Source organism: Ursus arctos, unplaced genomic scaffold (genome assembly GCF_023065955.2).
Source record: "Ursus arctos isolate Adak ecotype North America unplaced genomic scaffold, UrsArc2.0 scaffold_12, whole genome shotgun sequence".
In the NCBI taxonomy this organism is placed as follows: Eukaryota; Metazoa; Chordata; class Mammalia; order Carnivora; family Ursidae; genus Ursus; species Ursus arctos.
In genome coordinates this window covers 67294961-67321028 of record NW_026622786.1, presented here as the reverse complement: position 1 = coordinate 67321028, position 26068 = coordinate 67294961, and the positions used below count along the sequence as shown (strand labels likewise).

At 38.0% G+C, this 26068-nt stretch overlaps 1 protein-coding gene across 4 annotated transcripts in view; it reads right to left on the bottom strand.

Annotated features, from left to right (window-relative positions):
- Positions 1–25774, bottom strand: part of SPATA6 (spermatogenesis associated 6) — a 151880-nt gene extending 126106 nt beyond the window's left edge. For 2 of the 4 annotated variants that reach the window (XM_026498147.4, XM_048220349.2), the window contains exons 1-3: positions 25534–25764; positions 6834–6971; positions 5576–5624 (exon numbers count right to left, since the gene is read on the bottom strand). In XM_026498147.4, the coding sequence (XP_026353932.1) occupies positions 5576–5624; positions 6834–6971; positions 25534–25584 (238 nt within the window). In that variant the 5' untranslated portion in view covers positions 25585–25764. Of the gene's footprint in view, positions 1–5575; positions 5625–6833; positions 6972–25533 lie in introns of all 4 variants that reach the window. The other 2 variants (XM_026498145.4, XM_026498146.4) reach the window with 2 other exon arrangements.
- Between the last annotated feature and the right edge of the window lie 294 nt (positions 25775–26068).

The following is a 26068-nucleotide window of genomic DNA, read 5'->3' as shown; positions in this document are numbered from 1 at the left end:
TAGCATCAAAAAGAATAACAAACTTAGAAATAAATTTAACAAAAGAAACGCATGACCTGTGTACTAAAAACTCCAAAACACTGCTGAGAGAAATTAAAGATCGTCCAAGAAAATAAACAAACACACCAAGTTCTTATATCAGAGAGCTCATCCTTTATGAAGGCATCAACACTATTCCTATTCAACACTCTTCCCCTCAAATTCTCATACAAAAATTGACAAGCTGACTCTAAAACGTATATGGAATGCAATGAACCTAGGAATAGTAAAAACAAACCAACAAACAAAACAAAGTTGAAGGACTTAACCTGATTTCAAAGCTTACTATAAAGCCACAGTAATCAAGACAGTCCTATTGACATGATAGCCATACAGATGAATGGAACTGGCTAAGAGTTTACAAACCCCTCACATTTATAGTCCATTGGTTTTCAAAACAGATGTAAGGACAAAGGGGGAAAGGATAGTCTTTAGCAAATGCTGGGACAACTGGAGAGCCATATTCTGAAAAGAAAAGAAAAAGAAAAAAAAAAAGAACTCGACTTTTACCTCTCATCATAGACAAAAATTAACTCAAAATGGATCATAAGCCTAAATGTAAGGAGTAAAACTACAAAATTTCTAGAAAAAAAAAGGGGGAATATTTTTGTGACCTTGGATTAAGCAAAGATTTCATAGATATGACACCAAAAATATGATCCATATAAGAAAGATATTGATACACTGGACTTCATAGCTTTTATCCTTCAAAAGATACCATTAAGAGAATAAAAGACAAGCCACAGACTGGGAAAAAAATATTTACAAATCATATATCTGATAAAGGACTTATATTTAGAATATAAAAAAAAAACTTTTTATAAAACCTTACAACTCAATAAAAAGCCAAACAACCCAATACAAAAACTGGCAAAAGATCTGGATAAGCATTTTAGAAAATATATGAATACCCAATAAGCAAATGGAAAGATCTCAACATCATTAGTCATTATTGAAATGCAAATTAAAAATACAATGAGATAGCATTACATATCCACCAAAATGTCCATATAGTAGTCGCCTGGATTTATCCTTGGGCGATGCGTTCCAAGTGGACCTTCTGTGGATGCCTGAAACCACGGATAGTACCGAACCCTAGACATCCTGTGTTTTTTCCTATACGTTCATAACTGTGATAAAGTTTAATTTATAAATTAGGCACAGTAAGAGATTAACAATAACTAATAAAATAGAACAATCGTAACAATATACTGTAATGAAAGTTATGTGAATGTGGTCTCTCTGTCTCTCAAAATGTCTTATTGTAATCACACTTTCTTACTGTAATCACACTTTCTTACTGTAATCACCCTTCTTGTGATGATGAGAGATGATAAAATGCCTACATGATGAGATGAAGTGAGGTGAATGTCACAGGCACTATGACACAGCACTGGGCTGCTACTGACCTGAAGAAACGTCAGAAGGAGAATCATTGGCTTCTGGGCCCTGGCTGATCATGAATAACTGAAACTGTAGAAAGTGGAAATGACTAATAAGGGGCCTACTCTGCTCCAAAAGATTGGCAATATCAAGTTGCGGGGATGGTGTGGAAAACCTGAAACCATTGTACGTTGCTGGTGGGAATTAAAATGGTACAGTAACTTTCAAAAACAGGTGGACGGTTTCTTAAAAAGTTAAACATGGGGCACCTGGGTGGTTCAGTCAGTTAAGCATCTGCCTTCGGCTCAGGTCATGGCCCTAGGTCCTGAGACCCGGCCCCGCATCAGTCTGCTACTCCCCCCTCTCCCTCTGCCCCTCCCCTCCACTCATGCTCTCTCTCACTGTCTCACTCACTCTCTCAAATGAATAAAATAGTAAAATCCTTTTAAAAAGTTAAACATATGCATAGTACACAATCCAGTTCATACCCATATATTCACAGCCATATGTTCATATGTTCATAGCAGCCAAAAACTAGAAATAGTCCAAGCGTTTACCCAAATGACCATAAAAGTGAAAGAATGTCAAGTGCAGAGAAACAGTTTAGGAGAACTGCCTCCATGAACTATCAGATCTCTGATCCATAAACAGGACGTGTCATTTCATTTCGGTTTTTTTACCTAATCTTTAATTTCACTCGGCACAGTTTTGGAGTTTGGGAAAGGGAAAAAAAATTCATACACTAGAATACTAATGGGTCAATAAAGAGGAATGAACTACTAATACATAGAACAATGTGGATAGATCTCAAAAATATTATTTTAAGTAAAAGAAGCCAGACACAAAAGACTACATATTATATTAATCTATTTACATGAAATTTCTAGAAAAGGCGAAGAGAGACAGGGGACGGGAAGCAGGCATAAGGAACGACTGTAGACAAGCATCAGGGAACTTTTCGGGTCATGGCAGTATCACAAATTGAATTGTGATGATGGTTCACAACTGTATAAGTTTTCTAGAAATCATTTAACTACAGTTACAACGGTGAATTTTGCGATATGCAAATTATACCTCACTAAAGCTATTACTGCAAGGGAAGAAGAGAAGAATGACTCTGCCTTTCCTACGAGAACTGTGTTTCAGGGTAACCAAATTGCTAATAAAGAAAATTTCTTTTATAGAGGAATTCCAGCTAACAAATACAGAAAGGGACAATATTAGAAAAATCACACTTTGTAATCCCACTTAAAAAATGGATCTCAAAGGGCGCTAAAGCTACTCGATGAAAGACTGCTGAGGAACTTTGCAACAGAGGAATCAGGCTGGTGCTGCCTGGAGCCAAATCATCAATCTTAACATCACTAAACTCAACACCATCAGACTCATATACCCCCTGATATTTTACAAACAAGTGCACAGCATCAACTCTGAAGCATTCTTGCCAAAAAAATAAAATAAGCCTGAATCTAATCAAACCTCTAATTATCAGGTTACATAATACAGAAATAAACAAGCTAAATAACCCTTTAGGAAGCAATCGGTCAAATCCAAGTTGTAGGATATTCTAAAGGACTTGGTTTTTCTAGCAAATTCACAGCATTAAAGGGGTGCCTGGCTGGCTCAGTCAGTGGAGCATATGACTCTTGATGTTGGGGTGGTAGGTTTGAGCCCCACGATGTTTATGGAGATTACTTAAAAATAAAGTCTTTAAAAAAAAGTGAGGGACACTACTACAGAAAAAAAGAAATTCAAGAGCCAACCAGCGATACACAGAGTGTGAACCACACCTTGACTGGATTCTGATTTTAGCAAACCAACCGTAGAAAGACATTTTGATGACAACTGGGGAAATCTTCATAATGACTACATATTTGATGTTATTAAAGAAATTATTAATTTTCTTGCATGATACCAGCACAGTGTGTGAGTGTGTGTGTGTGTGTGTGTCTTTATCAGTTGGAGGACATACTAGAGTATCTTTGGTAAAATGGTGTAAAGAATTTTTAAAGATTCCCACAATTACTTTAAGTGGCAGAGTGTACATGTAATAAGATTGATAATATGCTGAAAATTGTTGAAGCTGGACAATAGGTATATTGGGCTTCATTGTCCCATCCTCTCCACTCCACTTTTAAGTTTTCGTATTAATAAGGTTAGTGGACAATGAAAGACTGTAAAACTAAGAGGAAAAAAAAGTAAAAGAAAAAGGGGGGGCACAGGTCACTAAAGAAGTCAAAAATAACGACTGACGAGGAGGTCATCAGAAGACAGAGAATACATGAAGCCGAGTCTTTGGAGAGCAGAACATAAGGAGAAAATAGAAAATAAACACATAAAAAGAGACCAGAGAAGTAAAGCCAGGGGAATAGTAATATTTAAAGACAGAGCAGAGAAAGACGAGTTTGAGAAAGGTAACAAAAAGTAGAATCGGTAAGGTGGAAGAGACCTAAGAGAAAAACTGAATCAGGAAAATCAAGGCAAGAAAGTTTCCAAATAATAATAACCATTAAGTACTCTTTGTATAGCCCCCAAATTTCAAATCAAATAGAAAAAAAGGGCACTTGGGTAGTTCAGTCGGTTAAGCATTCAACTCTTGGTTTAGGCCCAGGTCCTGATCTCATGGTTTGTGAGATCGAGCCCCATGTGGGGCTCTGCGCTCAGCGAGAGTCTGTTTGGATATTCTCTCCCTCTGTCCCATCTCCCACTCTCCCTCTCCCTCTCTCTCTCTCAAATAAATAAATAAACAAATCTTTAAAAAAATACAAATAGTAAAAAAAGAATTAGGTTTCAAATATAATTATCTCATATTTAGATATGAGATAACAATATCTAGATATTAGATGATATTTAGATATTAGAATTCATATTTTCTAAGATACACAACATAATTTCCCAGATACTGAAGAAGATGTTCAAGAAATATTAACATTTGTTTAATGTTAATTTAAAAAAAGGCATTTACCCACTGGCACCAAATTGCCATCTACCTAATCTACCACAGTGAAAGACAGAATACCAAGTGCTAGAACAACTAGAAAAAATAATAATAATAAGATATTGACACTGGCCATAAGAGTTCTCTGGAGAAGAATCATTAAACTGTAAGATTCATGAAGATAAGACCGTAAGCTGGCCCTATTTCTCCCCATACACCCAGATTCCAGCATGGTGCCAGGTTCCATGTTTCTACAATGCTTGAGTCCCAGTGGGGTGCAAGGGGGAAGAACAGGTGGCATTGATGATGCCCAATATTGTTGGTGTTTTGCACACAGTTATATATTAGACCATACTGGCAATCTCAGCTCCCTCTCTAATTACAAGGATAAATAACAGAGCTTTTCACTTCATACCCACAGCTTGAATAACTTCTTCCCAAGTATATATATACTTCTGCAACGCTGCTCTCAAAAATAGTTGTATCTTGGGGCACCTGGGTGGCACAGCGGTTAAGCGTCTGCCTTTGGCTCAGGGCGTGATCCCGGCGTTATGGGATCGAGCCCCACATCAGGCTCCTCCGCTATGAGCCTGCTTCTTCCTCTCCCACTCCCCCTGCTTGTGTTCCCTCTCTCGCTGGCTGTCTCTATCTCTGTCAAATAAATAAAATCTTTAAAAAAAAAATAGTTGTATCTTTTTAGAGTTGATTCCTAGTACTTTGAGGAATTTACTATTATTCACAGCCTTGAAAATGTCACTTCAAATAATTTACCAACATATTAGATGCGATACAAAATGCAAATCACATATAATTTTAAGCTACCATCGCTTCAATCTTTTATTATTTCCTATATTAATTTGTAATACACTGAAGTTAAAGACATATGCTTGTTTGCAGGGCAAAGCCCCACCCAAAGTGAGTCTCTATCTTTTCATCAAAAACACTTCATATCATCTAAATCAATATAAGGTTCAAATAAGTCTTTTTGATTTCACAGACCTAACACAGAAAAAGGAAAAACTCGCAGCCTCTCTGCAGCACATGTATATTTTACTATTTCCAGGTATATTCCGAAAAATGTTTTTAAAAAGTGCTTAAAAAGCCTCAAGATTTTTAAAATTCTTAGTAGACTCTTTTTAACTTTTACCTAACCCAAGATTAATAAGCATAATTCTAAAATGCCCTAGAACCAGGAATTAAAAGTTAAAAACTTACATTCCAGCTGTGCAACCACATCTCCAGGGTCTACTGCTTCAGGGAACACCTATAGCGGGAGAAGGGAGATGCGAGCAAGGTGGAAAAGAGGACGTGAAAGAACATACACATAAAACAGCAGTCTTCATGTTTTCCCTCTCGTTCCCCAAATATTCCTTTCCCAACCAAAGAAACTTTTGATGTCATTGAAGATTGTCACTTGGTCTCTGCTTCCCATGATCACCATGGGGGATTTGACAATTACACATGACGGCCAGCCATCTCTCGCTCTCCAGCTTCACCTCTGCGTCATCTTCACCTCCAATTCCTCCCCTGTTTGTTTCCATGCTCGTACCAGCCCTCTTGGTGCTCCTCCAACCCATCAAGCTTATTCCCAATGAGAAGCCTTTATATTTGTGATTCCTCTGCTTAGAATGCTTGTCCCCTAGACCTTTGAAAAACTGTCTCATAATTCAGGTTCAGCTTAAATGTTACCGCCTTCTCTGACCACCCTTTAAATCAAGTAATCTCCCTAATCACTCAGGCCCTCTCTGTCCCCTCACCCTCCCTTTATTCTTTTCATGACACTTATCACTATCTAAAGTTGTATTATTCCTGTGTTTACTTGATTATTGTCTGTTTCTCCTATTACAGTGAAAGCTCCAAGAGAGGAGGCTGTTTGTCTTGTTTACCCAGTGCCTAGAACAGTGCATGGAACAGAGCAGGGCATGGGTAATTCCTCGCAGAAGAAGAGGAAAAGAGAGGAAGAAAGGAAGAAAAGGAAGGAAGGAAGGGAAAAAAGGAAGGAATGGGAGGAGAGGGAAGGAAGGAGGAAAGTAGAAGGAAAGAAGGAAATTAAAATAGTGAGGAATATGACTGGAAATAACCAAAAGCAGCAGTTTCAGGGAAAAATGGAAAAGAAACTCAGAAAGAAGTACCACGAGATAGCCATAGTAAAAATAAAACCGATTTTTACCAATTAATGTCCCTTCTCTCTCCTTTTTATAAAAATTATTTAATACTCAAAATACTCTATTTTACATAAAGCCCACTAACATAATTTTAGAAATAAACTGATCCATCATGAAAAAGAGGCAACTGATTCAATGCATAACAGAATGCATATTTATTTTCAGGCTTCCAGGTTCAAATTACAAATCTCCTTTTGAATGAAACCAATGTATACAGTCGGCAACAATAATTTGTGTTCTGGGCTTTTATTAAAAATTTGGAAGTACTCCGATTATTTGTTAATATTTAATCTGATATTTGAACTCACCTTTTCAAACACCATTCTGGCATTGAAGACCAGTGGAAAATTGGCTGGGACACATTGTGTCTTTTTGTATTGGCCAAACACACAGATGCTAAGATAGATGTCCTCCTTGTCTTTCAGCACCACTCCTGGACAAGTTACCTGAATGAAATTAGAGAGAGATGTGACTGCTTTATGAATTCCCTGAACTACCCTACTAGAATAATTTACAAGGCATTACATAAAAATACTAGTCTAAGCTAATAAAAATACGCACAAATAAAAAAAGGAGAGAGAGAGATTCTAATGTTTACAGAGTTACATGAAATGCCTTTATAACTTCCATCCCTCTGAGAAATCTATGATTCTCCATTTGGTTATTTGTGCCACACTTGAAGCTCTGTGTACTGGCTCTGGGGACAGACACTAACAGTCTTCAACAGTCAGCCTTAGGCGCCCACTTCATGCTGAATCCTGACATAAACTTATTCGGCATCATTTAATCACAAAGGATTAAGACTCAGCAGAAACAAAGCAGTATCCTAGAGGATACACAAAAAATTAGTGATGAAAACACAATTCTGACCTGTATCACCCTAAATAGCAGCCCATACACCCTCATCAAAAGCAATATGACAAAGTTTTGAAGCTAGTGAATTATAAGTTTCTAGCCCAATGAAATTTTTTAAAATATGAAATTGCACTTAATTAGCCTAATGATTGAAAGTATAGGCACAAAATATAGGGTTCTAAAAACTACTATGGCTGGCACAGTCTCCCCAGTCCCCGCCATATTTCATTGTCGGTGACCAACCACACACTTCAAGGGATATTAAAGGCTCTCTAGGATTTGAATCCAACCTACCCATATAGTAATATTACTCAATGCCTCCCCAATAATACAAAGTATATATTTATTGTCCTCTGAACACACACATTACATTCTTCCACTATCTGGATGGCTACTCCTTACCACTCCATTCCATCTTCTCATTTACACTCACCACTTCCCAAGGCTTACATCAATCAGCGCATCTCCTACACGAAACTTCTCTTGACTCACCAGCTATCATTATTCAATTCAATCTAATTCAAACATTTACTATGAATTTACTATATTCAAGTAAACACATTTTAGATTCTCATAACATTTTGGCCCAATTATTGTCTCCATGCATTTTAATTAAGTGGGTACATTTCACCTCTTTTAATCATAATTCCCTGAGTACAAAAATTTTATTTTCCTCATCCATATATCCAAAAACACAGAATTTTGGTATTTAGAAGAAGCATAGAGATTATCAAGTACAGCTTCATATTTTTTATATATATAGCAACAGAGCCCCAAGAAAGTATAGATGATTTACTTATTTAAAAGGACTCAGTAGGGGCGCCTGAGTGGCACAGCGGTTAAGCGTCTGCCTCCGGCTCAGGGCGTGATCCCGGCGTTACGGGATCGAGCCCGTCAGGCTCCTCCGCTATGAGTCTGCTTCTTCCTCTCCCACTCCCCCTGCTTGTGTTCCCTCTCTCGCTGGCTGTCTCTATCTCTGTCAGATAAATAAATAAAATCTTTAAAAAAAATAAAAAAAATAAAAAATAAAAAAAATAAAAAAAATAAAAGGACTCAGTAAATGAATCAATACAGTACATTCAAAAGTGCTTAGAAAAGTGCCTAACAGAGCATTCAACCAATACTAGCTATAGTTATTGTTAGACTGAAAATCATTATCATTTGTCATCTCAACACATTACTGCATTGAATAAATGACTAAGACTTCATGTCTCTTTGTACATAGCAGTTAAGATTATTTTCTGTGCCAGATATTTTGACTCTATCTCCCTCTTACTCTGTTTTTCACTTCTGTCTTAATATATTTCCCACTGATTATTAAAATCTATTAAAATCAAGGTACTCAGCAAATCTCATGCTGTCCATCACCTTCACTTCCTACTCTGCCTCATTAAAATCAAACTTGTTAGAATCCCTCTAACTCCATGTTATCCAATGTGTAGCTGCAAGCCACTTATGCCTATAGCTGTGGCTAGTCCAAAATTGAGATGAACAATGCATGTAAAATACAAGATTTTGAAGATTTTAAAGACTTGTTCAAAAAGATTATGAAGACTCATTACAAAATCAGCATAAAATATCTCATTAATAACTAACACTTTGAATATATTGATTTAAATAAAATTATTATTTTAAAATTAATTTATCTACTTCTTTTAACTTTTTTTAATGTAGCTGGTAAAAAATTTTAAATTACATCCTTGGTTCAAATTTGTCACTCATATTCTATTCCAACTGAGTAGTGCAGCTGCTCTAATTGTCCTACTAGAAACTACTGATTCTCTTTCCAACGTGTAATATATGCAAGAAGGCATGAGTTTTTCACATCCACATTTCTACAAATTCTGCCATGCTTTAAAAGAACAACCAGAAGCTTTCCAAAAAGAAAGCAGGAAAGGGGGCGTGGGTAAAGAAAATCAGATGGAACAAATAGAAAATAAAAAGCAAAGCGGTTGACTTAAAACAACCATATGGATAATTACATGAATGCAAATATTCTAAGCATTCTAATTAAATGGCAGAAATTGTTCAGATTGGATAAAAAAGCAAGACACAATATGCTGTCTGAAAAAAAAAAATCACTTTGAAGATAAAGACACACATAGAAAAAGTACTTTCAGAATGGTGGACCAAATACCTCCAAAAATCAGCCCCTCTATACAAGCAAAAGAGACACTACCAACAACTGTCAAAATCAACTTTTTATAGCTCTAGAAATTAATCGGAGATTTGCAACAATCTTAAGAGCATTTATTGGAGAAAAACAGCTGAATTTTGGTTAAAACAATGACATTGTGATATGTTAATGTATTCTACTCCCAATCCCCTCTACTCAGGTCTTCTGTTGAAAACCAAAATCTTCTTCTTGAAAACCAAAATCCTTAGAATTATAGTAGCCATGAAAATCAGCAGTCCCACAGACACTAGTGCTACCCAAAAGCCCCATCCGCAGGGAATTGTCGTTATTTTATCTGTCTGACAGTACCCTGGAAACCCTCATTTACAGAGATTCTCTTTATTTGACCTGCATTGGAGTTCACTCATACAAACAGCTTTTCTCCCCAAGGCAATTGTCAAAAACAATCAGAAGCAATTGTTTAACACCACAGATGCCTGAGGCAGTGATCACAATTGAGGCAAACCATAACCTGATCAAAATACTTAAAAGGCACAGCTGGAAAATCATGTACATGGGTGTGGGGGGGTGGTGGCGGGTGCTGTCTTTGAGAAGCTCTAACATATTGTCAGCAATTTAAAAGATCATGCACATGTTCAGGGCTGTGCACGTGCCCAGAAATGACCTGATGAAATCCTAATCTCTCACCTCTGGCTGACCTTGAGGCTTTGGGGTACTTGGAAGTGAAGGCTAGGACAGAGTTGTAAACTGCCTGCAGGGCATAGAAAACATGCCCCAATAAGCACACAGAGATTCTCAGCAAAGACTGGAAGACTTATTGGTTAAAGACATTTAAGGATATATAAATCCTGTCACTAGCAAGCCAAGTTAACCAAGCAGAGACTTTGGTGGCCACACATGACAAAGAATACAGACTTTAACTCAGGAAAGTAACTAAACAAACCAAAAGCAACAGCAAACAACAAAAACAGCAAACAATAAACCCTGAGAAATAGGGGGAGTCTGATTTACAGAGTTCCATATTATATAATTTAAACAGTTCAATTTTCAACAAAAAATATTACATAGAAAGAAACAAGAGTATGACCCATACACAGGGGAAAAGGTAGTCAATAGAAACTGTCTGAGGAAGCCCAGAAGTTGGCCTTACTAAACAGAGATTTTAAATCACCTATTATAAATATGTACAAAGAACTAAAGGAAACCTTGTCTAAATATCTAAAGTAAAGTATGGCAACACGGCAATAATGTCTCATCAAAGAGGGAATATCAATAAATAAATAGAAATTATTTTTTAAAAGAACTAAATAGAAATTCTAGAGTTTAAAAGTACATGACAGAAATGAAAAAATTCACTAGAGAAGCTAGCGGAAGAAAGAATAAGTGAACCTGAAAATACGTCAATTGACAGTATTCAGCCTAAGGAACAGAAAGAAAAAATAAAGAAAAGTGAACAGAATCTCAGAGATCTGTGGGATTCTATTAAGCACAACAACACAGATATAATAGGAGCCCCAGAATAAGAGGAGAAATGGCCAGAAAGAATACTCAAAAAAATAATGGACAAAAACTTCCATAATTTTAATAAAAGCAATCTACACCTCCAACAAACTCAAAGAATTCCAAACCACATACATCACAATCAAACTTACAAAAGCCAAACATGAAGACAGAATCTTTAATGCAACACAAGAGAAGTGATTCAGCAGGTAACAAAAATCCTCAATGGGATTAACAGCTGATTTTGCATCAGGAACATGAAGCTAGAAGGAAGTGGGATGACTTATGCAAACTGCTGAAGGAATTTCAGAATATTTGCATACTGCACTTCAATTCTTTCAAATAAGAATTTAATTTTAACAAAAATTTCTCTTCAAAAAGGAAGGAAAATTAAGATATTCTTGGATGAACAGAAACAGATAATTCATCATTAGCACAACTTCCCTACAAGATATACTAAAGAGAGTCCTTCCGTTGAAATGCAAGGACACTAGACAACAACTCACATTCATGTGGGGAAAAAAAAAAAGAGAGAGAGAGCACCAGGAAGGAAACTGCATAGATAACTATAACAACAGTATAAATTTTCTTCTCTTATTTCTCCATCCTTATTTCAAATAAAATTACATAAAGCATCAATTATGAAACTGTGTTGATGAGGCTTACCTGTATAAAGATGTAATTTGCATGACAATAAAATCATTAGAAGAGAGGGAATGAAACTAAATAGAAGCAAAAGTTTTGTGTGCTTCTCAAATTGAATTGGTATTAATCCATACTAGATTGTTATAAACGAAGATGTTAATTGTGAATCCCAGAACAACCATCACCAAGAAAATAACTAAAAACTATAGTAATAGAAACAAAGGAATTAAAATGGTACACTAGAAAACAGTTAACACAAAAGGCACTAATGCAGAAACAGAGACACAAAGAGACATGACAAGGAGGAAACAAATAGCAAAATGAAAGAGGCCCATCCTACCTTATCTGTGATTACAACTGATCAAATACTCCAAGCGAAGGTAGAACTTCGTAAGATGGATAAAAACTATGATCCGACTATACATTGTCTATAAGAGACACACTTTAGATTCAAAAATGCAAATGAGTTGATAGTAAAAGAATGGGGAAAATGAGCTATGCAAGCAATAACCAAAAGAGAGCTGCAGTAGTTATACTAATATCAGACAAAAAAGACATTAAAACAAAAATTGGTACTAGAAACAAAGAAGGACATTTTATAATGACACAACAATTAATTAAATATATTACATATATTTCAAGAAAATATATGTGGGGGCGCCTGGGTGGCACAGCGGTTAAGCGTCTGCCTTCGGCTCAGGGCGTGATCCCAGCGTTCTGGGTTCGAGCCCCACATCAGGCTCCTCTGCTATGAGCCTGCTTCTTCCTCTCCCACTCCCCCTGCTTGTGTTCCCTCTCTCGCTGGCTATCTCTATCTCTGTTAAATAAATAAATAAAATCTTTAAAAAAAAAGAAAATATATGTGCACTTAAGAGAGCTCCAAAACCCATGAAGCAAAAAAAAAGACAGCTATCTCTCCAAAAAAGATCAACAAATGACCAATAAACTCATGAAAACTGTTCAATATCACTAGTCATTAGGGAAATATAAATCAAAACCATAATGAGATATCTCTTCGCATCCACTAGGATGACTATAATTAAGATGGACAAAAACAAGTTTTGGGGAGCATGCCAAAAAATTGGAACCCTCATACTTTGCTGATGGAAATGCATTAATGGCACAGTCACTGTGGAAAAAAGTTTGGCAGTTCATTAAAAAATCTAAATAGTTACCATAAGATTCAGCAATTTCTAGGTATGTACTCAAGAGTGCTGAAAACACACAGCAACCCAGAAATACATACAAGAGTACAGCAGCATTACTCGTAATAGCCAAAAACTAGATACAATGCAAATGTTCATCAACTGCAGAATGGATTAGCTAAATGCAATATTATCTGACCATAAAAAAGAAGAAAGTACTGACAGATGCTACATGAATGAACCTTACAAACATGCTAAGTGAAAAAAGCCAGACACAAAAGGCCACATATTGTATGATTCCATTTATATAAATGTCCAGAATAGGCAAATCCATAGACCTAGAAATCCAATTAGTGGTAGCCAGGGCCTCAGGGAAGAAGGAGAATGAGGAACGGCAGGTAACGGGTATGGGATTTCTTTATAGGGTGGTGAAAATGGTCTGGAATTAGTGGTGATTGTTTTACAACTTTGTGAATATATTAAAATTCACTGAATTGCGCACTTAAAATGGGTACATTTTATATATGTGAATTATATTTTAATTTTTTTAAAATTAAAGATTAAGGATAAAAGCAAAATGATAGAAAAAGGTATATCATACATTCACTAATCATAAGAAAGCAAGGTGCCTACCTTACTATGATACAGAGTAGACTTCAGAAGGAGAAAGATTACCAAAGTTAAACATTTCATATTAATTGCAATTTTGATTTAATAAGAAGATATAAGAAAATTAAATGTGTAATCAATTAATAAGATAGTATCAAAGTAAATGAAGCAAAAAATTACAGTATATAACTGAATTTCAATACTTTCCTCTTAGTAACTGATAAAATAAGCAATCAAAAGATCATTAAGAGTATAGAAAATGTGAACAACATTCAAATAATTTGACCTAGTTGATATTTATGTAATACTCCTTCCAACAATAGAAGGATACACATTTTTTTCCAAGTGCACATGAAAACATTTATCAAGAAAGATGATACTGTGAACCCTACGATTTTCAACAAACATGAAAGGACTGAAATCAAGCAGACTATATTCTCTAACCCCATTAAATTCAACTAGAAATAAATAACAGGAAAATATCTGAAAAAATCTAAATATTTGGAAATTAAACATTGTATTTTTAAATCACTCATATGAATCAGAGAAGAAATTAAAAGACAAATTAAAAAATACTTTGAACTCATGAAAATAAAAAGACGGTACACAAAAATGTGTTAGATATAATTAAATCACTTCTAAAAGGTGTATTATAGCATTAAATCTTAGAAATTCCCTTCAATTCTTTTTCTGCAGAAAAGGCATTTGACACATGTAAGCTCCATTTATGATAAAAGCTCTAGCAAACTGAGAACTAAAGGAAATTTCCTCGACTGATAAAGAATATCTATGAAAAAGCCTGAATTTGATGTCAAACATAATGTTGAAAGACTGGATGCTTCCCCAATATCAGCAAAAAGGTCCGTATGTTCATGCTCAACACTTGCATTCAACAATGTAGTACATACGTCCTGGCCGGTGCTAGGGGACGAGAAAAAGAAATTTGAAAAATAAAAGAAACAAAAGGTATACAGATTGAAAAGAGGTAAAACTGAGTATTTGCAGACAACCTAACTGTAGTCTACACTCTACAAATGTGGTGCCAGAAATAAGGAAAGAATCTCATGACACGGGATATAAATTCAATATGCAAAAATCAAGCAGTAACACTTACAAAATGAGGTTTTTTTAAAATACCATTTACAATAGCATTAGGACCTGAAGTATGCAGAACTTACATATAAATTTAACAAAGTATGTACGAGGCATGTCTACTGAAAACAATAAACACTTCTGAAAGAAACTGAAGGTCCAGATAGATGTAAAAATATACCAGGTTCGTGGACTGAAAGACTCAATACTGTTAAGACATCAATTCTCCCAAAATTGGTCTATAATTTCAGTGCAATTCCAAGAGCTAAGAAATCCAATGGAATTGATAATCCAGAGATAAATTCATACATACAAATGAAAATTAATTTGTACAATCTGAAAACAATTTTTAAATAAGTAGTTAGGCTATTTCATCTAAGAAGGGGGGAAGTCCATAAAAAACAAAAAACTATAAAATTAAAACAGATAAGGAAAATATTCAAAAAAGAGAGACTAAGAAGTGGCTGGCTGTCTCAGTCAGTAGAGCATGCAACTTTTGATCTCAGGGTGGTGAGTTTGAGCCCTACACTGGGGATAAAGATTACTGCAAAAAAAAATTAATAAATTAATATATATAAAGATAGACTATATGAGAATCCTGGAATATGTAGTCAATGAAGTTAAAAATCTCAATATAGGAGTTTTGGGTTTTTTTTTTTTAAAGATTTTATTTACTTGAGAGAGAGAGAGAGCAGGAGAGAGAGTGAGCAGGGGGGAGGAGCAGAGGGAAAGGGGGATGCAGGCTCCACACTGAGCAGGGAGTCTAATGTGGGGCTCGATCCCAGGATCCCGAAGGCAGACGCTTAACCAACTGAGTCACCTAGGTGCTCCTGGGGTTTATTTTGGGTTTTTTTTTTTGGTTTTTTTGAGAGCGAGAGAGAGAGCATGTGCACACCCATGAGCAGGAGGAGGGGCAGAGAAAGTGGGAGAGAGAGAATCTCAAGCAGGCTCTATGCTCAATGCAGAGCCCTACAAGGGGCTTGATCTCAAGACCCTGAAATGATGACGTGAGCTGAAATCAAGAGTTGGATGCTTAACTGACTGAGCCACCCAGGTGCCCCTCAATATGGGAGATCTTTAAAATTTAACTTAATAACTAAATAAGAATATAATCCTGAAGAATTCCCTAGAACAAGATATAAAAATAAAAATTACACCCCCAAAAAAGCACTTAAGAAACATGGAGAATAGATAAAAGTTCCAATATATGTCTAATAGTAGTGTCAGAGGAAAAGAGAAAACAGGAGACAAAAATAAAGTTCAAAGATATACTAGCTAAGAATTTACCCAGAACCGAAGAAATTCTCAAATGGAAAGTACACACCCAGTATGGAACAGAGTCAGTAGAAATGAATCCACAGTTCTACAGATCACAGTGCACTGGAAACACCAACAATAAGGTGAAACACATAAACATAGTGAAGATTTTAATATATCTCCATCACAACCTGGTAGATCAGGCAGACAAAAAAAATTAATATGGAATTGGAGGTATTTCGGAGAAAATAAACTTGATCTGATAACGGCCGTAGAGACGTACATCCAACAAATTAAGTTATATACTATTTTCGAGTAAATAGAGAGCACTCACAGCAACTGGGTAAGTATCAGGACACAAAAGAAATCTCAACAGAAATAGTCAATATCATGCAGACGTCGCCCAATACCCCAATGCAATTACATTAAAATACCGCAATATAAGATAGTATGCATGTCTATGTGTAGGTGAGTATGGCAGGGGCAGGGGAGTATATCCACATATAGAAATCCTACGCATCTTGAAACTGAAACAAAATCCTAAGCAGCTTGCAAGCTAAAGCAGAAATCACAATAAAAATGATAAAAATATTTAGAACCAAGTAATTTAAAACAATATTACCAATCCTTTTGGGATCCAGTTAAAGATCACTTGGAAGCAAATCAAGTGCCCTAAAGACAGACACTAATATGAGAAAAATACTGAGAAATGCCGAGGAATGATAAAACACAGTTCAGAATAGTGAGTAGCGAAAGGCAAGAAGGGAGAAGGGATTTTTTTAGAGAGATAAATAGGAGGCTTCACCTTCATCCATAATGTTTCACTTTTTAAGCTGGTAGGTGGGCACATGGGTGTTCATTATGTTGCTCTTTATAATTTTTTGTATGTCTAAAATATTTTAAAATAAAAGTTTTAAGAATAAAAAACCGAGGGATGCCTGGGTGGCTCAGTCGGTTAAATGTCTCCCTTCGGCTCAGGTCATAATCCTGGAGTCCTGGGATGGAGCCCTGCACCCAGCTCCTTTTTCAACCGTGAGTCTGCTTCTCCCTCTGCCTGCTGCTCCCCTGCTTGTGCGCACTGTCTCTCTCTCTGACGATTAAATAAGTAAAATCTTTTTTAAAAAGAATAAAAAAACAAAATCTAAATGAAACAAGAATTTGACTCAAAAAGCAAAATCTCATCTATGAACCCAAATGAAAGATCCTAAATTAAAAATTAGCCAATCCAAATATAGGAAAAATAATACATCCTAACCAAAAGAATTTACCAAAGGAAGTAAAGAGGGCAACATCACAAAACGTGTCCTTTTATAGACTATGGGAACAATATTACATAATAATCTCAAAAAGCATTCAATACAATTCAATGCTCAGGATATTTCCAAAATGAGGAATAGAAGGGAACTTCCTTAATTCAATAAATGAAAATCCTAGAGCCAATATTACATTAGGTTGAACTATATGAAACAGCCATGGCTTTTTTTTTTTAAGTCCAAAAATAATCATAGCAAATTCATAAGATTCAATCTAATACTTACTGGTGTAACCTCAGAAGCACAACTTAAAACAAAAATACAGAGACAAATATATCTACTATTATTCCTACTGTTTAACTTCATACCAGAGATTCTACTCAAGGATATAGAATAAAGGAAAGAAAAGAAAAAAACAAAAAAACATTGGACAGGAAAAGTCAAACTGTCTCTATCTGTAAACAACATAATTTTCCACATAGAAAATCCAAATAATAACTAGAACTAATGTGAGATTTCAGCAATGTGCTGAACTCACAATGTGCGAGAAGACATACAAGAATATTCATAGGAATACAACATGAAATATCCCCAAACTGGGAAAAGTGAGAATGTCCATCAACAGTAGAGTGGATACAAAGGAACTGAATAGGCAGTTTTCCAGGAAAGGCATGCAGAGAGCTAACAGGTCCATGAAGAGGTGGTGAACATCACTGATCATCAGGGAAACGCAAATCAAAGTCGCAGTGAGATATCACCTCGCCACTGTCATAACGGCTATCATCAAAAAGACAAGAAATCCTAAGTGTTGGCAAGGGTGTGGAGGAAGGGGAACCCTACTGCACTACTGACGGGAATATAAACTGAGTACGGCAGCTGTGGAAAACAATATGGAAGCTCCTCAAAAAATTAAAACTTGAACTACCATATGATCCAGCAATCCCACTTCTGGGTACATAGCCAAAGAAATTGAAAACAGGATCTCATAGAGATGTCTGTACTCCGATGTTCTTTGCAGTATTACTGACAATAGCCAAGATACGGAAAACAAGCTAAGTGTCCAACTGTCCATGAATGCATGAAGGCATAAAGATGTGAGAAGATGTGAGATTATACATATATAATCTATTAGCCATGAGAAAGCAGGAAATCCCTGAGACAGCTGGATGGGCCTCGAGGGCATTATGCTACGTGAAGGAAGTCAGAGAAAGTCCAATACTGTAAGACACCACTTATATGTTGAATTTTCAAAAAAGACAAACTCAGAGAAGCAGAGTAGAGCGGTGGTTACCAGGAGCTGGGGGATAGAGGGAAAATGGGGAGATATTAGTCAAAGGATACAGTCTTCTAGTTGTAAGATTGACAAGTTTGGGGATCTGACGTACAACCTGGTGATTATAGCTAATACAGTCTTACGTATTGCTAAGAGAACAGATCTTAAATATCCTCACCGCAAAAAAGAAATGATAACTATGTGACTGAATGGAGGTAGTAGCCAATACTACAGCAGTAATCATTCTGCAATTTATAAATGTATCAAATCAGCATGTTGAACCCCTCAAACTTACACAATGTTATGTGTCATTTACAGCTCGGTAAAGCTGGGGAGAAAAAACAACAGAATGACAAAGAACTATTGTCTTACAAAATGACAGGGATGAAACCTCACAACGATATTAGACATTTAAAAGTTCATACTCTGGAGAAAGAGAGATTTCACAACTTCAAATTATATTGTGATAGAAGTCCTGATAGCAGTTACCTTTGGGAGAGGAGGGGACAAAAGGAGTGGCTGGGAGGGATGGAGCACGGGAAAGAAATGTGGGGTGTTGATATTCTAATTACTGATCCAGATGGTGAGTACCCACTTAGGATTTGTGCATATACTTGCTGAATATACAGTTCTATAAAGAGTTCACTTAGGTCAATAGCATTCTTTGTTTACCAGTGAGAAAGAAAAAAAGAAAAGAAAGAAAAGGTATTTGCTAAAGACGGCAGGCAAGAACAAAGTGAAAAAATAAGGTTCAACTAGATCGCTGAAAGTTACATGACATATAACTGATAGGTTAGTATCCAACATCTATTCAACAAGAAGGAAAAATAAACCTCTGGAATTCCTAAGGGCAAAGGATATAAACCGGCTATTCACAGATGAAACCTCTTGGATTAGAGATTGGTTTACACAGCCACAAACCAAGAAATGCCTGGAGACATCAGGAACTGGAAGAACAAGAAAGAATCCCAATCCCACACCCCCCGCCCCTCTACTCCCCACCCCCACCCCTGCACCCCCTACCAACCCCCCCCCCCAGAGCTTTCTGAAGGAGTATTGCCCTGCTGAACTTTTATCTTGGACTTCTGCCCTCCAGAAACGCAAGGTAATAAATTTCTGTTGTCTTAAGACGTCGTTTGTGGAAATTTGTTATAGTAGCCCTGTGAAACTAACACCATTGCCCGAGCCTCCGCACTTCCACTAAATCTAGTGCCTGGAGCACTGGGTCTGTATTGTATAAGATCCAAAACCCTCCTTTTCAAAAGACAGTTTGCAATTTACCCATACATGTGACTAAAAAATAAACCAATGCCCTAACTAAAACAAACAAACAAACAAAAAACCACAGAAAAAATTTATATTAAAAGATCTATTTCTATATGTAAATGCTGTGGCCGGACTAAGCTAGAAGACAGAGTATTTGCACCTATACACGGAATCTAAGTAAAACGGACAGTTTCTAAAGCAGAATGACAGGTGCCCATACTGGCAACTCGAACTCAAACAGTGCTGCCTTTGGTGCCACGATTTTCCAAAGAAGTAAATTCTTAGCAGAATTTCAAACAAAACTAACTATACTCTTTCCTCAATTTACATTGTAATTGTATTCCTAGAAAATTCCCTGTATTTTACCACCTTGCAAAAAAAACCCCAAAACTTCGTGTTTATACATAAAACAGATTCTTAACCTCTAATAATTATATGCATGTTTTCATCTACATATGCAATAGGACACTGAAGTCACGCAGAATACTAGACAATTAAGACCAACAGGGCCCCCAAACACTGAAGTAAACAAAAGCAGCCCAACAAATTTCACTGGCATTTAAAAGTCTATCAATAAAAGAATATAAATTAATCATTATTATAAAAATAAACAGTATTATATAGCAATTAAGGAAATGAACTTGATCTGCAAGAATCAACACTGACAAATTTTGAAAACTGAACTGGAAAAACCAGGTATGCAGAAAGATACATAGAGTAATACCATTTCTGTAAAGTTTTAAAACAAAATAATAATACAAGCAGCACACAGACACACACAAATATATAGTAAAAGTACAAAACCAGAATAAAAATAATACACTCAAACTTCAAGATATTGATTACCTTACCTCTAGGAAGGGAAGGAGAAAAACTGGGGTCAGGAAGGTGTACAAAGGGGCCTTAACTGTATCTGTACCATTTTAGTTCTTAAAAACAAAATCTGCAGCAAACATGTAAAATGTAGCATTTGTGAAATCAGGGTGTGGGGAGGGTGGAATCAGAGTATTCAGTTTTATTTTTTCTGTAAGGTTCAAGTATTTTATTAAAGTTTTTAAACGTCTATATTTCAAGGAAATTTACCACCAACTGTAGCACAATTGTGAGACATCACAGAAACCTGGATAAGGATCACAAATGTTCAGATGAGTAGCGATCAAAAAGGACCCAGATCTGTTTGCCCCAATGTTACCAATAATTTGATGAGGTAACAAGGTGAAGGGAGTATAGAGAAGAAAATCCAGGAATTACATATATAAACTAACCTCAAACTGCCACTATTCAGGTAAAGCAAATTGGCTGGTCTCATTGTCCAGGCACTGGCTTTATTTTTCTCTCTCGAATTTCTTCCATTCTCCCAAATAATCTCATGAAAACTGAACTACTAAGTAACAAAAAGAAGGTAAAGAGAAGAAGCAGCAAAAATACTTTTTCATATCATAGATAAGATGTATCAACTATTAAAAGTGTAAGTAGTAGGAAATGTAATTCTTTTGCTGCTCTTGAAAAACAAGTTACTTGGCCTATCATTCTCCAAAGATTGAGAAAAGTCACACTTTCTTCCTAGCAATATATATTCTCTCAAGTCACATAGCTCTGTGGAGCAACACAAAATGTTGTGTTATACATTAAAACCTTGCATCTTGGGGCGCCTGGGTGGCTCAGTCGTTAAGCGTGCCGCTCAGGGCATGATCCCAGGGTCCTGGGATCGAGCCCCACATCAGGCTCCTATGCTGGGAGACTGCTTCTTCCTCTCCCACTCCCCCTGCTTGTGTTCCCTCTCTCACTGGCTGTCTCTCTCTCTGTCAAATAAATAAATAAAATCTTAAAAAAATAAAAATTAAAAAAAAGTAAAACCTTGCATCTTTACTATGTTCTTGCTCTCATATTACCACAGTATTAACCATGAGATTACTACCAATACAAGACTGCAGCAGAAAACAATCGTGGAGAGGGTGGGGGGAAAGGAGAATGGAGTGTCACACTTTCAACAGGTACATAGAGGTAAAACATCTAATTTCCAGTTAAAAGGAATTAGAAACAAATTAAATGTCACCACAAAGGGAAAAAACTCAGACAATAACACGACATGGGATATTCTATATCTGAGCACGGTCTCTTCAAAGGTAATATACACAGAAAGATTTTTACAAGAATGAATGTCCATAGTAGCTTTATCCATGACAACCACCACTTGGTAACAACCCAAATGTCTAGAGAATGGCTAAAAATGTTGCCGTATACACATACAATATAAAGGAATAAACTACTGACACGCACAGTAACATGATGGTTGTGTATATACATACACATATACTTATGTACAGATAAATCAATGTGCATAGGGCGTGGGATATAGTCACTTATTGTACTAGTCTTCCAACTACTCTGTAGGTTTGAAAAATGTCAATAAAAAGTTGGAAAATAAATCTCAAAAATATGCTGAGCAAATGAAGCCAGACACAAAATTTACATACTGAATGATTCCATTTAATATGAAATTCACATACTGGCAAACTAATCTATGGTAATAGAAATCAGATAGTAGTTCTCTCTTCATGGGGCTTGACAGGGGCACAAGGGAATTTCCTAGGGTGACAGAAGTGAGCTAATTCTTGACCTAAGTAATGATTACATGAGTGTATGAATTTATCTAAATCCACTGGGGGGGATTTGGGAGGTGGGGGGGGGAAGGAAAGATCACAGGAATGAAAAAGTAGAAGAACTCTATATTAAAATGGACTTAAAAGACCTAACAACCAAATGCAACATGTAAACCTTGACTGGATCCTGGTTTTAAAAAATTAACTATGAAAGTTATTTGTGGGACAACTGGGAAGACCTGAATGTGCACTAGCCATTGAGAAATTGTCACTCATGATCTGAAGTGTAGTAACAGTATGGTGGTTATGCAGAACAATGTGCTTATTTTTAGAAGATCTATGTAGAAGTATTTAGGAGTGGTGTTCTATGATACCAACAATTTACTTCTAAATTTTCAGTAAAAAAGCCACATTTATTTTGTACATACACATATACTTATGTACAGATAAATCAAATTAATGTACATAGGCCGTGGGATATAGTCGTTCATTGTACTATTCTTCCAACTACTCTTTATGTTTGAAAAATGTCAATAAAAAGTTGGAAAATAAAGATGCCAACTTTTTATAGATACAGAGTGATCACCAAGATATATTGAGTGAAGAAAAACAGCAAAGTACAGAATAGTTTATATAATATGCTACCTACTACATAAGAAAAGAAGCAAAGAAAAAATACATGTGAAGGGAATGGTGTGTCTATGTATCTATTTGGTTATTACAAAAGGAAATACTAGGGGCGCCTGGGTGGCGCAGTCATTAAGCGTCTGCCTTCGGCTCAGGGCATGATCCCGGCGTTCTGGGATCGAGCCCCGCATCAGGCTCCTCTGCTGGGAGCCTGCTTCTTCCTCTCCCACTCCCCCTGCTTGTGTTCCCTCTCTCACTGGCTGTCTCTCTCTCTGTCAAATAAATAAATAAAATCTTTAAAAAAAAAAAAGGAAACACTAGAAGAATAATTCAGAAACCAATAAAAATGATTACCTACAGCAGATGAGTATGGATGGGAAATAAGTTTGAGGAGGCAGAGCTGGATGTGAGACTGCTCTGAGTATATCATTTTGTAGGTTTTGACTTTTATACCATGTAAACATAAAAAATTAAACTGAAAAGAAAAAACTAAAATTTAAAAGAAGATGCTAAAAGTATCTACGGTCACATAATTCGTCTATTCAATCAAAGCCAAATTACTCAAGCTTGCTTAACACGTGTGGTTGCTAATGGTCTTTTTTGCTCCTTCTCAGCATCAGAGCCATTTAACAGGCCTTTTGCTGGTCAGAAAACTTAGCATCTTCTTGCAGATCTGCCCCTAAGTAGTTGTGCAACCCTAAACAAAAAATTAGCCGTGCTGAGCCTCGCCTGTGAAACGAATTAAATTCAATGACATCTAAGATTCTTAGAACTGTAAAATTCTGTGACTCAAGTGTTTGTTGAAAAAAAGTTAAATAGAAATGTTTCCACCTGCATAAATGCTTCAGCTTCAGTGAACACAGAGCTCCATTGTACTAAATTCACTTTCTGCAGCACAACCAACGCGGAGCAAGAAAGGGACTGAAATCAAAAGTATTTCTGCAACTCCTCTGGGCAGTAATCAGTTACAACGAAGTATTTCCTCTTGACGATCCTGTTGGCAGAGGACGGGAAGGAGCCGCCCGCCAGTCAGGCAGCTGCCCCCGCTGCGCTGCTGACCCCTATTGGCCGGCAGAGGAGGAAGCGGCGGCCAGTAGCAAAGTCTGGTGAGGCCGCACCAGGAGGAGTTCGAACTGCTCCAGGCCAGGCCATTTAGGAGGCTTCGTGTATGCTTTTGCTAAAGGAATCTTTTACTTTACAAAGAAGTTGCTAATCTTTGGCAGCTGTGTATGAAAATATCCGAAGCTAGGGCTGTAGTTTCCCACGCAGCAGAGTAAAATCTCTGCGGGTTTAGAGATAAACGAAGAGTGCCAGAAACATTCTTCTCCTTCACCCTCTGCCCTACCCAGCCTTGCCTTCTTTAAGACCTAACAAAAGATCTAGAACTGTCTTGTGACTTTCGTGGAGGTAACTCGGACTGTGTTACAGTGGCCTCATTCTAATGCGAGTTAGAACAGCCAGGAAAGCAGGGGATGGCCAAGGGTGGGTTAAGTGGAGAAAGAAGCCATGCCTGCAGGAAGAAGTGGGGAGGGCTTCTTGGTGCAGCACTCAGAGGCCTGGTGTAGGATACTTAAGTACCCTCACACATACATACCTGCCCCCTGTTTTGCTGGGAGATCAAAGAGTTGAGAGATAGAAGGCTTAGGAGAGGTGGAAGGACAGAAAAGGGTCTGAATGGAATTTTGGTACGACTGCTGGCCCGTCTGAAATGAGAGTGTGGAAAGCTTCTCTGGGTATTTCCTCTAGAAGAGACAAGCTGGAGCTTTCGTCTGACAACAAGAATGAGAGGGTTCTGTAAAAAGTGAAGAGGAGGGAGTTCAAAAACCCTTGGAAGGGTCTTCTGAAATGATTAAGAGGGATGGAGGTTTCTCATATCATGGGGAGGCCCAACCTCCTTCTTCACTTAAGGAAGGACATGGGGGTTCAATGCCTCAGTTGGATTTCCACAGCAGGTCTGGGACAGGATCCTCTTGAGCAGGTCTGGAGAGTGACTGGGGGTGGGGTGGCTGGTCCTCTCCAGCAAGTTCAAAGAATGAGTAGTTTCTCTGTAAAAGTTGGAGCCTTTCTTGCAGTGACAAGAAGGGTAAGGGATCCGTCTCACCTCCAGGAGGGTCTGGGGATTGGAGGAACCTGAAATGGTTTCTGAGGGGCTGGCCCTGGGGGAGACGGTCAGGTGCTTTGTGCAATGCTGACACAATTTGGTTGCTGGGTGTGAGGATTCCACATTCAGCCTTTACTGAGAGTAAAGGCTCCTTCACCAATCAGAAGCTTGGAAATTTGTCTGAAAGAATCTGCCTGCAGTGATTTGGGAAGAAAAGTCCCCCTTGACGACGGGAGAGAAACGGGGCTCTCTAAGATAACTCTTTAAGACAAGAGCAGAGAAGAGGAATTTAAAGAGACGCTCCCCAACCCAATTCACTGGAAAGTTAGGGGCAGGAGAGGAGGGGCTTTCTGAAGTGGTTTGGAAATGATCTGATGGAACCCAAACTGGAAGCTGGGACAGCCGAGGTGGGGGCGTGGAGGGGATAGAGCTCTGCGTGGCTGGAGTGGGAGGGCCTTCAGCATTTTGAAGAGGGAGGAGACAGAGGTGACACGGGTCAAGGCTCCCGAGGGATGATTCGGAGGGTGAAGGAGGTTTTGAAGTGACTCGGGGTTAAGGAGGTGAACGAGGGAGGCGTCCCCGAGTAAATGCCGGAGGCTCGGCGACTCCCAGGCGGCGGGGGTGGGGGGTGCGACCGGTACTCACAGAGCGGATCTCCAGCGCCAGGGCGCATTGCAGCGCCTTCACCTTCGGCATCCGCGCGGGGTGGGGCGGCGGGGAGGGACCCCGGCCGCGGGCCCGAGTGAGACGAGGAGACGCGGGGCGGGGCGGGGACGGGGAGGAGACGAGGTGGCGGCGGCGGTGGCAGCTGTGGCCCCCAGGCCGGGGCCCGCGGTCCAGCCTGGGTCCCGCCCGAGCAGCAGCTGTGCGCTGGGCGCGGACTCGTTGTCATGGCAGCCAGGCGGGGCGGGGCCGGAAGAGAGGCGGGGCGGGGAATCGCCGGAGCCGCCACTCCAGGGCTAGAGGCCGGGGGCGGGGCTCGGCGAACGCCAGAGGCGGGGCCACGCGAGGAGGCGTGGCTTCCGAAGGAGCGGGGTGGGGCGGGGCAGTTCTTCTATGACATCAAACTGTGGGCTCAAAGCCAGACAAAGGAGAGAATAGCTAGCTGTTTGTGTAGTGGGACAGTGGGTCAGGGAGTTGGATTCAGGAGCCCTGAGTTCCAAGGTGGCGATGGCACCTT